At 51.1% G+C, this 14,223-nt stretch overlaps 1 protein-coding gene across 3 annotated transcripts in view; it reads left to right on the plus strand.

Annotated features, from left to right (window-relative positions):
* The first annotated feature begins 1,284 nt into the window (after window positions 1–1,284).
* The window catches only part of TOX2 (TOX high mobility group box family member 2), a 134,844-nt gene continuing 121,905 nt past the window's right edge, over window positions 1,285–14,223 (plus strand). Inside the window, exon 1 of one of the 3 annotated variants that reach the window (XM_060618374.3) lies at window positions 1,285–1,472. In XM_060618374.3, coding sequence (XP_060474357.1) covers window positions 1,374–1,472 — 99 coding nt within the window. In that variant the 5' untranslated portion in view covers window positions 1,285–1,373. Of the gene's footprint in view, window positions 1,473–2,479; window positions 2,815–14,223 lie in introns of those variants that run through there. The other 2 variants (XM_060618365.3, XM_060618378.3) reach the window with 2 other exon arrangements.

The raw sequence follows: 14,223 nt of genomic DNA on the forward strand, positions 1-14,223 counted from the left end.
AGGGGCCAATGGGAAATTCCTTCTGATGAGATATGGCAGTGCATTTCTAGAAACAATGACTGCTGAAATTTATTTGGAATTTTTTCCTTTCTGAGCAGTAATTTCCCTCTGTTGTTCCCAGACTTTTAGCGAAAGCCTGTTTCCCACACCAGTCTTGTATTAGTGGATCTTTGTGGTTACAAATAGTAGTCACAGCTCATGGTCAGGACCAACAAAGCTGTTGGTCAAGAAGCTGTTGGGAGCTCTGTTCTAAGTTGTCTCCTGAGCAGGCAACAGGCTCACTCCCTTTTCTCCAAATAGCATCAAATGTCCAGCTGCCATCCAACAATGTCACTGTGACCCGCTTCTGGCTCCCGGTAGCCCAGTGTGTCAGAGCCAGGAACCAGTGCACCAGTCGGTAGAGGTGAGGGAGTAGAGACTGCTAGTGTAGACAATTCTTGGTTGAGAAGGGGAGGAGCAACAGGCCAGCTGCCTGTGATGTGAAGAGTTAGGGAGCTTTTCTTCTGTGGGAGAGGAGCCCGCTTCCCTCACCTTTCTGTTCCACCATGGGAGCCATCGCGTTTCTGTTCTCAGGAGACCTTGGGGTAGGGGTGGAGGGGTAAATTCTGGACCCCTCCTCAGGACTTCAGTTTCTAGGCCATCTCTGTGGCCCTCCCTCTACTATCATTAAAGGGGTCAGGGTCCTCTGCCTTCTCCCAGTTGTCTCAGACCTGGATCCTCTGGGGGCCGTGGGCCCACACACTTGGAGCTCCGTTACTGAAGTCACCGTCCTTGCCTCAGTTTCCTCATAGGTAAAGTGGGAGTTTAACAGCAGCAACTCCCAGACCTCCAATGGCAGTGACTCAGGATCAGTGGGACTAGGAGGGAAGCCATCCTAAGATCAGTTGCAGGCGCTGGGCCTGGTCCCCCAGGCAAGGCAGCACCCATCTTCGAAAGTGTTCCTGTCACCACCTTCCTCCCCCGCCCCCACGCCCTAATTATTTAGGGTGGGCAGTGTCCCACTTCTGGGGAGGGGTGTCAACCGGGCTTCTCCCTCCCTTCGCCCTTGGTGGCGGAAGGCGGGACGGGAAAGGGCCGTCTGGACAGGCGCGCAGCCCTCCCGGACCCCCAGGGGTGCAGGGCCAGGCGGGGGACCCCGCGGCGGCCCGGCCCGAAGGAGGGGGCCCCCCTCCCCTGGGCCCGGGCCCCCGGCCCTCCGCGGCGCCCGAGGCCGGAACAATAGCGCGCGCGGGCGGGGCGGGGGCGGGGCGCTCCGCCGGGCCCCGCCCCTGGCCCGCCCCCCGCGCTCGCACACCCGCTCGCACACTGGCTCCCACCCGCCGCCCTCCCAGGCACTGCCCGCGGGAGCCGCCGCCGCCGCCGCCGCGCCCGCCATGGACGTCCGCCTGTACCCCTCGGCGCCCGCGGTGGGCGCGCGGCCTGGGGCCGAGCCGGCCGGCCTGGCGCACCTGGACTATTACCACTGCGGCAAGGTAGGCGGGGGCCGGGGGTGGGCGCCGAGGCGGGCGCGGCCTGCCCGCGCCTTCGGACCCCGCGCCGCGGCTGGAGCGTCCCGGGCTGGAGCGCGGGGCAGGAGACACCTGGCGGCTCGGGACCGGGCACTGTCGGAGACCCACGGGGGGAGGTGCCGGCGGTGCCAGCGCGCGGGGGACCCGCACGCATCCGCCCCGCCGACGGGCACATGCCGGTCACACCGATACGTTCGCCGTTACCCTCCGGCCCCGAGTTATTCCGTTCACCGGCAGGAGTCACCTCGACGGCCACTCACACGATGACACAGTGACACGCCCTCCCACGGCCCCCTGACAGCCTCACGCTCATTCCCAGGCTGACACACGGGGACCTACTGTCGCACACACAGACAGCCCTGCACCTACTTGCACGCTGTCTTACCGTCCCGCGCAAGTCACCCTGACAGTCATTGATACACAATGACATGTAGTCACTCGCCCACGCACGCTGTCACATAGACACAAGTCACCCATCCACACAGCACGATGCCACACACGCCGTTACATGCCCCCGGTCGCCTGTCACACCCAGCCACAACTGGGGACAGGCACACAAAGAAGTTGCTCCGACAGTCACACGCTCACACTCCCCACGACTCACACGGGCGCGCACTGTCACGCACAGCCACCCATGCACGGTGAACACGAGAACCACACAGCCACAAGCGGTCACACCCGGCCTCCGCGCCGCCCCAGCCCTCACCCCGGTCACCAACTCGCGCGTCGGGGCTTCAACTTCCCGGCGCCCAGACGCACTAATTGGCCGTTCACTAATTGGCCGTCACTCGCCCGGCGGGGCCTGGGATTCCGAGTTGACAGTGGCCAATCGAGGCCTGTCGCTTCCCGGGGACGGTGAGCGGGAGTCCTCACCACCCCCCTCCCCCGGCCCCCCGCCCCCAGGCTGGGGCCTGCGGTGACGGCCAGCCGCCCCCACCCCCGGCCTTTTCCGAGAGGGCCGCCCCAGCCCGCGGCCGGGTCCCCGCTGTGCTGTCCTGGCGCTTCCTCCCGATGGAAGCTCGCGTGCCCGGTTCCCCGAACCAGGGGCGTCCGACCCCCGCTGCCCAGGCAGAGGCCGGCCCGGGACGCTGAGGTGCGGCGGCGCCGTCCGCGTCTCTCGCCTTGCCGGGGAGGGAACTTTCAAACTTAGTTAGCAGGCCCGACGGTGGGTGCGTCCGGCGGTCGGCGCGTTGGTCCGGGGCCGGAGCTGGGAGCGGCTTTTCGTCACTCGGAGCCCGGATTGAACGGCGCGCGTGGGTCTCCCCGCGGCTCTGCCGCAGACGCACGGGCCCCGCGGCGCTGCGTGGTGAGTGCGCGTCGGTGGTCGGCTGGGCGGCCCTCCCGGGGTCTCGGCCTCCGCCTACACCTCCGGAGCTCCTGACCGAGCCCCTTGCTGTGTGGGTGCTGCGGGAAGGGGGCGGCCCCGCGCGGACCGCGGGGCCTGTGGGCTGGGCCTCGCAGAGCGCGTCCTCGGGCGCTGGGGAGCGGTTTCTAGGGTCGCAGGGCAAAGCCCTCCGCAGTTCGCCCAGGGTGGGGGAGTGGGGTCCTGGGCCGCCAGGACCTGGGCGGCGTGGGGACGAGGTCGGGGAGAAGTGAGGTCTCCCGGGAGGTGGGTGTGATTATCTTCTGTCCGGTGACTGGCAAAGTTAGAAGCGGGAGAGGGGGATGGTGTCTTTAAGAGAAGGCCTGTTCTGGGGCTATTTTCAGTCGGATGGAGGGAAAATTGATTACAAGTAGCAAGTGGAGTCTTGAGGGAGAAGAACACCGTTGGATGAGGGGGCAGTTGGTCTGTCTTCTGCCCGTGGCTTTGTTACTTTTTTGAATATCAAGTTGGCAAGGTTCCAGTCCGTGGTTTCAGGGTGTGCTGGGGATGCAGGATTTGTGCCTCAAAGTCTGGATGGGTGGATGACCGTTAGCCTGGAGTGCTCCTTTCTGGGGTGGTGTTTCTGTAAATCCCTCCAGAGTGGGGTGGTCCCATATGTGGGCCTTTGGGGGGACCTCTGAGGGGGGGCCTTTTGGCACTTAGTTGAGGCCCCAGCTTTATTCGGATAACTCCACAAAGCTCTGACTCAGCACCAAGAACCAGTGTGAAACCTGGCCAGGGAGAGAACCGCTCAGGGAATGAGAAGCCAGGTGATTCTGGTTTCTAAAGTCTGTGACCTAGGACCCCTGGACCAGAGCTAAGTGCATGTCCAGATGAAGGAGGGTGGCAGCTGGGCCACTAAGATAGGTGAGAGAAAGGTCTGACCTTGTACTTCGATGTGAGCCCTGCTTCTCAGGCTTCAGGCTTGTGTCAGGATGAGGCCGGGGAAGTCACTTGGCTCAGCTCGGGTGGGTCAGATGCCTGTTGGTAGCAGATGTCAAGTGGGCCGTCAGCTTTAGTGCTGGTGGTTTGGAGGTGGAGCACATTGTGGCCAGGACCTGATGGTGAGGGACTGCCCGGGCTCCCTTCGTACAGCTGATCACTATCAGAACTGGAGGGGAGACTAAGGCCCAAGGCACAGCCATGACCACACTTGGAGCCTGTGAATTGGGCTGCAGAGCTAGGACACAGCCTGCACACTGGGGGCTTGGCCCTGGCAGTCCACATAGGAGGCTTGCCTCCACAGGGAGCTGGGCCTGCGAAACACAAGGGCAAGCTTTTGCCCAAGTGATGCTTGATAACCATGGGACAGATGACCTGGAAGGGCCCTTGGCGACTGTTCCCTTGGTGACTGTCCCCTTAGTGATCCTCTACACAGAGATTCCAGCCACTTTAAACCAAAGTCATGAGCAGTGGCTGTTCTTTTGGTATCTTTTGTTTGAGAAAATACATAATGGCAAAAGCTGCTATGGTTTCATTTTTGCTTTGAAATAGATGTTATTTTATTAATCACAGTAATATTAGCATGCATTTGAAAAATAGCTTACCAGACATGAGGCGGGCACATTACTCATTTCATGTAATAACAGTGCCTGGTGAGCATAGGGGCCTGTGGCCCTGTGGCTCCCAGGATCTGTGGCCCCATGTTAGGAACCACTGATCCTCTCCTTCTCCCCTGCTTCACAGAAGGGGCAGCTGAGTCACAGAGTAGTGTACTCACAGGTTACATAGCATGTGAAGAGCAGAGTTGAGGCCTGAGCCCAAGTTTCTTGACTCCCAGCTTGACACTTCTGTGGCCCTCAAGTCTCTGCCGTGGTTTAGGGGTGGGGAGTGCATTGTGACATCCTCCTAGGGTATCTGCGAAGTGCCTTCATTTGGATTTTGGCAAGGCACTTTACGGGGCTGAGGGCACTGCTTAGGGCTTCCCACTCAACTATGGCAGACTCGTGTAAACAGGCCTTTGGAATTGGGCAAACCTGGGTTCAAATCTCCAGTTGTGGCTTTGTGACCTAGGGCACATGACTTATAGCTCTTTTTTTTTTTTTTTTACTGAGATATGATTGATATAAAATTAAATGCAAATTTTAAGTGTACAGTTCCAAGAGTTTTGACAAATGTAAACACCCATGTAACCATGATCCCAATCCCCATATAGCCATTTTCCATGCCCCAGAAAGTTCCCTTATGTTCCTTTCCAGCCTACATTCTTCATCCCCACCTTTATAGGAAATGACTTATCTGATTTCTGTTATCAGCGCTTTATTTAAGTTCAGTTTAAGTGTACTAAGTATGTTTAAGTTCTAGAATTTCATGGGCAGCATGTACAGTTTTGCATCTGGTTTCCTTTAGCTTCTTGACTTAGTGTCAAGATTCATCTGTGTTGTGTATATCCAGAGTTGTGTTTTATTGCTAAGAAATATTACATTGTATGCCTACAGCTCAGTTGGTTTATCTGTTTACCTGCCAATGGACGTTTGGCTTTGTTTCCTGGTTAGGCTGTGGTAAATAAAGCCTCTGTGGACATTTTTACAAAAGCCTTTTTGTGAGAATTGCACATCTGATGAACTCCAGGGTGATGCGCCAGGCGGTCCAGTGACCACACTTCATGTAGCAGTGGTTTGGTTGTTTGTGTACAGGTTTCTGTGGGGCTCCCAGCACCTGGCACCGTGCCTGACCCATAACTACTCAGGAAGTATGTGCTGGTGGGTGAGTGATGCAACTTCCCACCCACACAGCCCCGGGCACAGCATCTTATATCTTGATGGGGATAAACACAAGCTCCGCCAGTGAATCACTGGAGTCTCCTTGGGATGAAGATCCACGAAGCGGGGTTGCTGTCTCCGCCTCACCTGTACTTGAGGTTTATTAGTCCTGCTCTGTGTTTCTGGTGGATGAGGTCCCACTGCTTCTCTCTGCAGGGGCACGGGTGGCTGTGAGCCAGGTGAGCTCTGAGCTGAGATGGCCGGTCCCGGGGACTCTGGAGGCTGTTAGGAAGCTCTTCTACTTTTCACCTAGATGTGTTTTCTGTAGCCCCTCCCCTAGTCTGTCTCGAAGGGTCCTTACACCAAAACTCCTGTACCTTATGAATGTCAGGAGCCACAGCCCAGGCTTGGCACTGCTGCCTCCAGTCTCCTGGGTGACCTTGAGCATAACAGTACCCTTCTCTGGGCCTCTGTTCCCCTCTTGGCAAAGGGCAAGCAAATCAGCGAACATCGGTCTAGTGAGAAGGAGAGCTGTGGTGTGGAGATATAATGAATGAAGGCTGGGTATGGCCTTTGTGACTGTAGAGTGTGGTCTACCTAAGAAGGATGAGAACGATGCTTTTTGAGGAGATGGGCCCTCATAAGCTTCAGAGGGCAGGAACCACTGTGCCTACTTTCACTTTTGTATTCCTAGAGCTGGCCTGGCACATAGGTGCCCAATCAATATTTGCTGACTGACGGACTGACTGACTGACTGACTGAATGAATAAATTCAGGGCTCACCAGTTGTCCCCTGTAGCTTGAGGCACTTAGCATCTGTTTGGCTCTTATAAGATTTAGTGAGCCATCAAATCCAAGGCAGGGCAGGGGCCAAGACTCTTTTGGCTGACTGGTCATTCCTAGAAGAGCTTACCCAAGTAGGCCTGGAGGACAGAGCCCAGCACAGAGAGCAGTCAGAAAGCCTGAAGAGCAGTTGAGACTATGCATACAGGACAGGGCCCCACACCTCACCCTTGTCCCAAGAATCCCCCTTAAGGACTGCCGGCCCCTTGTGATTCCATAGGGTCAGCTATCTTGCTTCTGATTTCCTAGAACTAGTCTCAACATATGAAGGCAGTGTGAGTTCTGGAACCCAGAGGAACTGGGTTTGAATGCTGCCTTCACCATCATCAGCATAGGCCCGTTATTTCCCTGTGCTTCAGTCTCCTCATCTACAAAATGCGCACAGCAACACCTCCCCTATGGGGTTGCCTTGAGGTTGAAGATCATGCATATATAGCATGTGGCCCCAGCAGGAAATGCTTTCATTTCTATTCATAAAGAGCTGCACAGTTGAAAGTTAAAATGCTGGAGGAACCTGTTTCAGCACTAGATGCTGGAGGACTGACCAATCCCAGCTGCTGCAGGGGAAGGGTCTTCCTAACATCAGGTGTTTCCATAACCTGGGTCTCTGGATCTGATTTTTCCTGCATCTGGTTTGAAGCCGTCTCTCACCGGACTGCTCAGCATAATGAATTGACAAGGCGCTGCTCATTTCCTTGGGTTCTGTTTCCTTTTTGAATCTGTGTGGGAGCAGAGCTGGATTCATGAGGCAGAGAAGACTGGTTAATTACAGCCTCACCATTCTCTGGAGTGGGCTGGTGACCTCGTGCACATTCTTTAACTGCTGCAGGTCTCAGTTTTCTCATCTGTACAAGGGGGCAGTAATGCCTTCCTCATACTGTTGCTATGAAGCTCAGATTAAAAAAGCAGACATGGAAGTTCCCTTTGATCTAGAACGGTGTTTCCCAGCCTCGGCACTGTTGACACTTCGGACCTGATAACTCCTTGTTTGGGGGGCTGCAGCCTCTCCTCCGTAGTCGTGAGAGCCAAATATATCCTCACACTTCGCTAAGTGTCTCCTGAGGAGCAGAAGTGCCCCTGTTTGAGAACCATTGGCCTGGAAAATGTGACACAGGTAAACTAGAAAGTGATGGCGATGAGAGTGACAGAGCTTTAGAGCTTGTGCTTTCTGTTCAGTATTTTAGTCCTGTGTCTCCCTGTCAGTAAATTCTGTGCCCACGTGGTTGGCAGTCATCCTATTTACATGGACCAAAAACCCGCGTAGTGATTTTTCAGTGTGGTTTGGGAGCAGCAATAAACACATATGGTAAATAATTATTAACTTAATGAGTCGTGGTAAATTGTAATTCTATCTCTTAGTGAAAACATGCTGTATAACACAGGATAATAAATTTTGATCAATTATCCTGATGCTTAAACTTGCTACTGTCTAACAACAAACTTCTGGTCCTGCTAGAATGAGCAATAAGACTGTGGTTTTTCACTATGTAATTACCCATTTACTGCTGGGCTTCTCAGATGTTTAGCAGGTTTTTATTGCGTGCCTACTGTGTGCCAGGGGATGCAGCCGTGTCTTGAAGGCTCAGCCACTCAACGGGAAACTTTTATTTGCTAGATGAAAGGCTGTGTGGGTCTGTAACATGGCTTAAAATGCAGAGTCATAATTAAATATATAATTGTCTGGGGATGTGGCAGGGCTGTGGGAAGGCCTCACACAGCAGAGTCTTACAGGATACGCCAGGCAGGCTATGTGGGGGGCATGTAGAATTCTTGGAATGGTGTCCTGGGCAGAGGGGAGAGCAATTATTGCAAGGGGGCCTGGAGGGTGATTTGGGGATACTGTAGCCTAAGGCAGGGAGGCCTGCCTACAGGGGAGCTGAGACACCAGCAGAGATTGTCATAAAGGGTGTCACATCCCAGCTGGTTGGGTTTTAAGTAAAGGAGTGCCTTGGAGCCAGAGGTGTGGAGCAGAGTAGGGAATGCTTCATGTTGCTGAATCAGGCTGTTATCAGCAGCTGTCCCTTGGTCTTCTGCTGATGGAAAAGTTTAATGACTTGTGTTTCATTTCACCCGGTAGCCATAGAGGCTCTGCTTCTCAAACTTTAGTGCAATAGAATCACCTGGACAGAGGGCAGTTGAAACACAGATTGCTAGGTGCCGCTCTCAGAAGTTCTGACTCAGGAAGTTTGGGGAGAGGCTGAAAATGTGCAGCGCTAATAACAAGTGATGCTGATGTTGCTGGGAACATATTGTTGGACTGGGCCATGTGGCCTTGGCTCAGACACAGTCAGGTATCCCAGAGACCCCTGCCTTCTTTAGGCCCTCTGTAGTTATGGGGAGAGTCTTCTTCACCTTGGAGAGTCTTACATTGGGCTTCTTGGAAACAGACTCTGAGATGGAGGGTTGCCTGTGGAAAGTTTTTTTGGGGGGAAGTTCCCAGGAAGTGTACCTGTAAGGAAGTAAGGGAAGCATGATTGTATGGAGGGAGAAGCTGGTCTGGAGCATGGTCACTAATCTGGAGTGGCTTTGTAGCGTTCGTTGTCTCAAACTGGGGCAAGGAGGGCTACCTGTGTCTTTGGTTCTTGCAACATCCAGTCATTAGCTGCAGGGCATCTCCTTGGCCCAGGTGGCTCCGTATAGCAGAGAGGTTCCCAGTGGGGGCTACAGCTGGGACATCCCCATCAGCTGGGCATGAATGCATAGAAAGGGGAGCACTATAGTGCCTGTTTCAGGGAGATGCAACATAGGGAGAAAACTCATCCTTCTCTTGGTTCCCAGGAAATCAAGGGCCAGCATGTTGATGATTTATAGAGACTTTGAGTCACTTGCTGAAGATTCTTCCTTATCTCATGATGTGGGTGAGAACTGTAGGATAATTGCTTCTTAGGTCTGAGTGAAGAAAAATTATAATTAATGGGATTTTCTAGGGCCCAAAGAGATTCTATTACTGAGATGTCACGTACTTTCCTGTGTGGTGGGAAGGACTCCACACTGATTTCTGAGAAACTTCTGGGCCATGCCTCAGGGGGTCAGCTCTGGGCAGGGGACAGTGGCTTTCTCCTTGGGCTGGAGTCCTGTCACAGCTTCAATAAGAGGCTCTTCACCTGGCCCCTGCCTCAGTGTCAGCCCTTGTCCGTGGCTGTCCTATCCCCATTGTCTTCACCTTCTCTGAGCTCCCAGGAAGCCTAGAGGTAAATGAGCAGATCATCTGTAGCTATAACATAGGATAAATAGCACACACATCTCTTGCTTATTAACTCCCAATTTCATTTTGCTTTTCTGTCATTTTCCCACTTGATCTTGAGTCCCACCTTTTTTTTTTTTTAATTTGTTTTTGTTCTTTGTAAGATACACAGAAATATGGTAGAATATAAAGGAAAACATGGGGGTCCTGCTCATTCTCATCCCCTCTCCCCACTGCCTTCCCTGCCCTACTCCCTAGGGCTAACCCCTGAGGGTATTGGGTGGAGGTACTTCTAGTCATCACTACTCTTCAGTTTACTTCTAATAAGTTTATTGTCTCTATTCTGTAATCACTTTTTCATTCACAGAATTTTGTATTATTTCTTGATTGATCTTGTATCAGAGTATCCCATTCCTTTTATAAAATGGTTATGTGAATATCTTGAGTCTTTTTGAAGATTATAATACAGTTGGTTTTTTTTTTTAACTTATCTTCTGTTTCCTGCATTAACTCTGTTTTCTTGGTGGTTAGTTCTCTTCACCTTAGGCCTCTTTTTATGCTGATATTTTCTACACATGTCTGGTGATTCTTGATGGACATTTACTTGTAAACAGAGGTCTAGACTGATCTGCTCTGTAGTTGTAAGTTTCCTCAATGCCTGTGAAATCCATAGTTTTGTGGATAAGCAATGTGAAGTTGATTTTAGGTGCCCTGGATGTGGTTTGTGTGTGGATACTTGAAGCTGGGGACTTCTATTAGCACACGGGACAAGTTCACTAGAGGTTGGGGGCATCTGTTTCCCATGTAGACCAGCAGTTACCCACGGGTACTGGTACACTTTGTTTCTCCTGCCTCATGCCTACCCACAGTGGGGATTCCCTGAGGCAGATCTCTCATTTAATTGGAATTCTCCTCCCTGGCTGGAGGCAGATCCTACAGTCAGCTTTTGTGAGGTCTGTTAAGCTGACACAAAGGTCCAGGTACATCCCTGGCCCAGGGCTTCCAGTCCCTGCTGCTTCTCTTCGGGGATTTTCTGGGGTTCAGTTAGGATAATAGTTTTCCCAAAGGACTGTGTTGGTGTGCTGGTGCCTCGGAGCTGATAGGCTTTCATTGTCAGTCTGACTTCTTACTGCCTGGCACTCTTGGTGTTTCTGATCCCCAGCCCTTTCTTGTGTTCTTATGGGAGCTCTTTGGAGTTACTCCACTTTAATCCATCTATCTGTCTGAATTATGAATATTAATGTGTGTATATAAGAATTATGAATATATGTGTTATATGTGTGTATATCTTTTTTTTTTCTATTCTAGTGTTATTTAGAAAAGAGGCAGAAAGTGTGTGCTCCTTCTGCCGTCTTGAACAAAAAGTCCCCTCTCACTGATTTTTATTTTTTAAATTTTGTGCTATTTTATGAAGGAAAGTAGGGTAGAAATAAGTGCAGATTTATTTGCTGAGCATTTACCCATCTCAGGCTCATTCTCGTACCATCTCATTAAGCCTCCTAACTATGCCAGGCACATGTGTCCCCATTTGTAGGTGACAAAACTGAGATCCAAGTAGATCACGTTACAAAAGGCAGCAGAGGAACTGGTTGGCAGAGCTGGAGTTCAGAGTGTGTTCTCTCTCCTCCTCTCTCCTGCAGCTTCCATGGTGCCGGGTGGAGCTCCTGCCCTCTGCAGGGATGGAAGAGTGGATCAGCTTGCCCCTTGCTTTTACTGTTGACACCTTGGCTCTTCTAGGGGCCAGGGGATTCCCAGCTGGGCCTTCTGCCTTGGTTTTCAACTTCAAACATCCCTTGGTAATAGAATGCCTTCATATTACAGCTAATTAAAACGTGCTTATCTCGAAGTTGGGCCTCATTTGCAGAAATGATTTAGAAACTTGTTGGAAATGAATCCAACTCAGTAGTATAACCCAGGGTCAATCTCATGCATAAATTTTATTGTTCCATTTTGCTGTGTTTTGACTTGAACTGAACTTGATAATGTGGAATATGGACGCTGGGCCTTTCGTTGCTCATTTATTTTGCAGATATTTACTGAGTGCCTAGTGGGTGGTATCTACATTATTTAAGGAGGTCCCTTCACCCCAACCCCCATGCTTTTTTCTATTCTATTCATTCACCTGAGCTGTAAGTTCATTGTTTTGCAAAATCCGTGGACTCAAATGTGACTTTGAGCTCAGCGGAAGTGCCTGGCTTCCTATCCTTCCGCTTACAAGCTGTGTGACTTTGTACCTGTCACTTAACTTCTCTGATCTCCTGTGTTCTCACATAACCACACTTCCATCTCAGGTTTGTGGTGAGGCCTCCATGATTTACATGACCTCCCTCATTCCTGCTGCCTAGTACCATTCAGGTCATCTGGGCCCTCTGTAGGACAGCGAACATAGGCTCCATCCCAGGTTTTTTTGTCTTTTATAAATGGCTGAGTCTCAGGAGCTTTCCCGTTCAGAATAGGTGTAGTGGTGGTTTTGGTTGGGATGGTTTCCTTTCTCTCCGTATCAGTTCCCTTATTTCTGGTTGTATATCCCACAGGGACTTGATGAGGTTCAATTAAACATTCAGACTCACAAGACACACATGGGCGACACTTGGTTCCTGTCTCCTTGAAGGAGCCACCTGCCAGCAGAAGAGGATCTGTTCCTCTTCTGCAGGAGTAGTTCTAGCCACAGTCTCTGCCTTAGTCCATGGAGGTAGCCACCAGCTCCTCTGTTACCTGCCTCCCCACCCTGTGGGGTTTTAGTTTAGGTGCAAGGGAATGAGACCCACAACGGGTAGGTTTGGAAGTCACCCTGGCTCACAAGCCTTATTCCTCAAAGGACCCATATCTGTTGTAGCAATTCCATAGCCTTTAGTTCGAGGGTTTCTTGCAAGGGGGCATGTCAGTTACAAGAGTCACTGCACTCAGGAAAATCTAAAGTTTGGTTTCTTTATCAGATATTTATAATTTATGTACAGTTACTTCCAGTCCAGGTACAGTTTACCAGTCAGAGGTCATTTTTACCATAAGCAGAGTTGCCTAGTAACATAGTTAACATCCTACTTTAATCAGGTTTCCAGGGAGTTATGCTAGACAATTAACAAAGGTGAAATTCTCTTGCAGAAGGGAAAAGGATTTGCTTAACCCTCTACCCCACATACATCATCCTGTTTTCCCCAGAGAAGTGGTGCTTTTCGACATCTCTTTTGGAGCCATGAATGAAGTCCTTAGTATGGTTATGATATATTCCATGCTTGTTTGTTTTCTGATTGATCTATATAAGACACAGACATAAACTCTGGCCAAGAGATATCCTGTGGAGTCATATTGGCTTGGGATCAAATCCTGGCTTTGCAACTTATTAAGAGTGCATTCATTCATTCAGCCATGCAAAGAACATTCACTGACTGCTGTCTGCAGGGCTTTATGGTAGATGCTAGGCAGGAACAGGTGATTAAGACCTGGTCCTTAACCCTTGAGGAGCCACAGTCATATTAGAGAGATAGGCAAAAATAAGCAATTCCAAATGGGTGTGGGATTACCAGGCCAGGCTGAGGTGGTCAGGGAAGGCTTCCCAGAGGAGGGGGGACACCTGGTCTATGCTTGAAGGTGAATTGGCCAGGTGAAGAACATTGAGAAAAGTATTCCAGATAGAAAGAACAACATTTACAAAGGCGTAGAAGGGGTTGAGAGTGTCAAGAGATAAAGCTCAAGAGGGAAACGAGGGCATTTAGAAAGCTACTTAATATCTCAGAGCCTCAGTTTCCTCATCTACAAAATGGGATTACCATTTTGGGATGGGATTAAATTCCCGCTTATGAAATTAAATGAGATAATAATGTCTGCTTAAGCACCCGGGATAGGTTAATTTTAATTCCCTTTCCAAATCTGTCTATGGATGCCTAAGAGCCAAACTTTGACTTTGAATGAGAGACATGAGACAAGGAGAAACAAACAAACAAACAACCTGGAGGGCTTGGCCACCCACCTGTGCAATGCAAGCTTCTCCTCCAGTGACTCTTCTGTTAGTTGTCTTACCTCTTTTTTGGATGAAGCACTAAATGTTTGCGCTCTGTCTCAGATTATGTCTTACAATATCAGTGAAGCACATAATTGTGTTTTCCTAATGGCTCGACATTAACAATAAGCCACGACCCTGTTGAGGCGTTCTTTGGGACAATTTTCCATCTGCCAACAGCCTTGTGCCCGTCTGATGCTCTGTCAACACATCCTGTCATTTGCTGCTTTGTCTTGCTTTTCTGAAAGGCGGCCCCCTCCCACACGCCAGCTGGGGATGCTTAGCTTTGGGGGACATTTACTATCTAGTGACCACAAGTCACATTAGGATGAGCTGAGGAGTTATCCCGGCCATGATCAAGATCTTTCTGATGTGTAAATTGGGTCCTGTCATTTCTCTGGGTGAAACCACTCAACGGCTCTCTGTTACAGCTTGGTGAACTCTTACCAACCTAAATCAGACCTCTGCTTAAAACCTCCCAGTGGCTCCCCCTGGTGTGTAGATAACATCAAATACCTTTTTTTTGGGCGGGGGGTGGGGCATAAATCCTGGTGTGATCTAGCCCCTGCCTGCTTTTCCAGCCTTACTCCCAGCTGCTCTGTCCAAGGCACCAGACTTTGTGCTGG

The sequence above is a fragment of the Panthera onca genome, chromosome A3, assembly GCF_046562875.1.
Source record: "Panthera onca isolate mPanOnc1 chromosome A3, mPanOnc1 haplotype 2, whole genome shotgun sequence".
Classification (NCBI taxonomy): Eukaryota; Metazoa; Chordata; class Mammalia; order Carnivora; family Felidae; genus Panthera; species Panthera onca.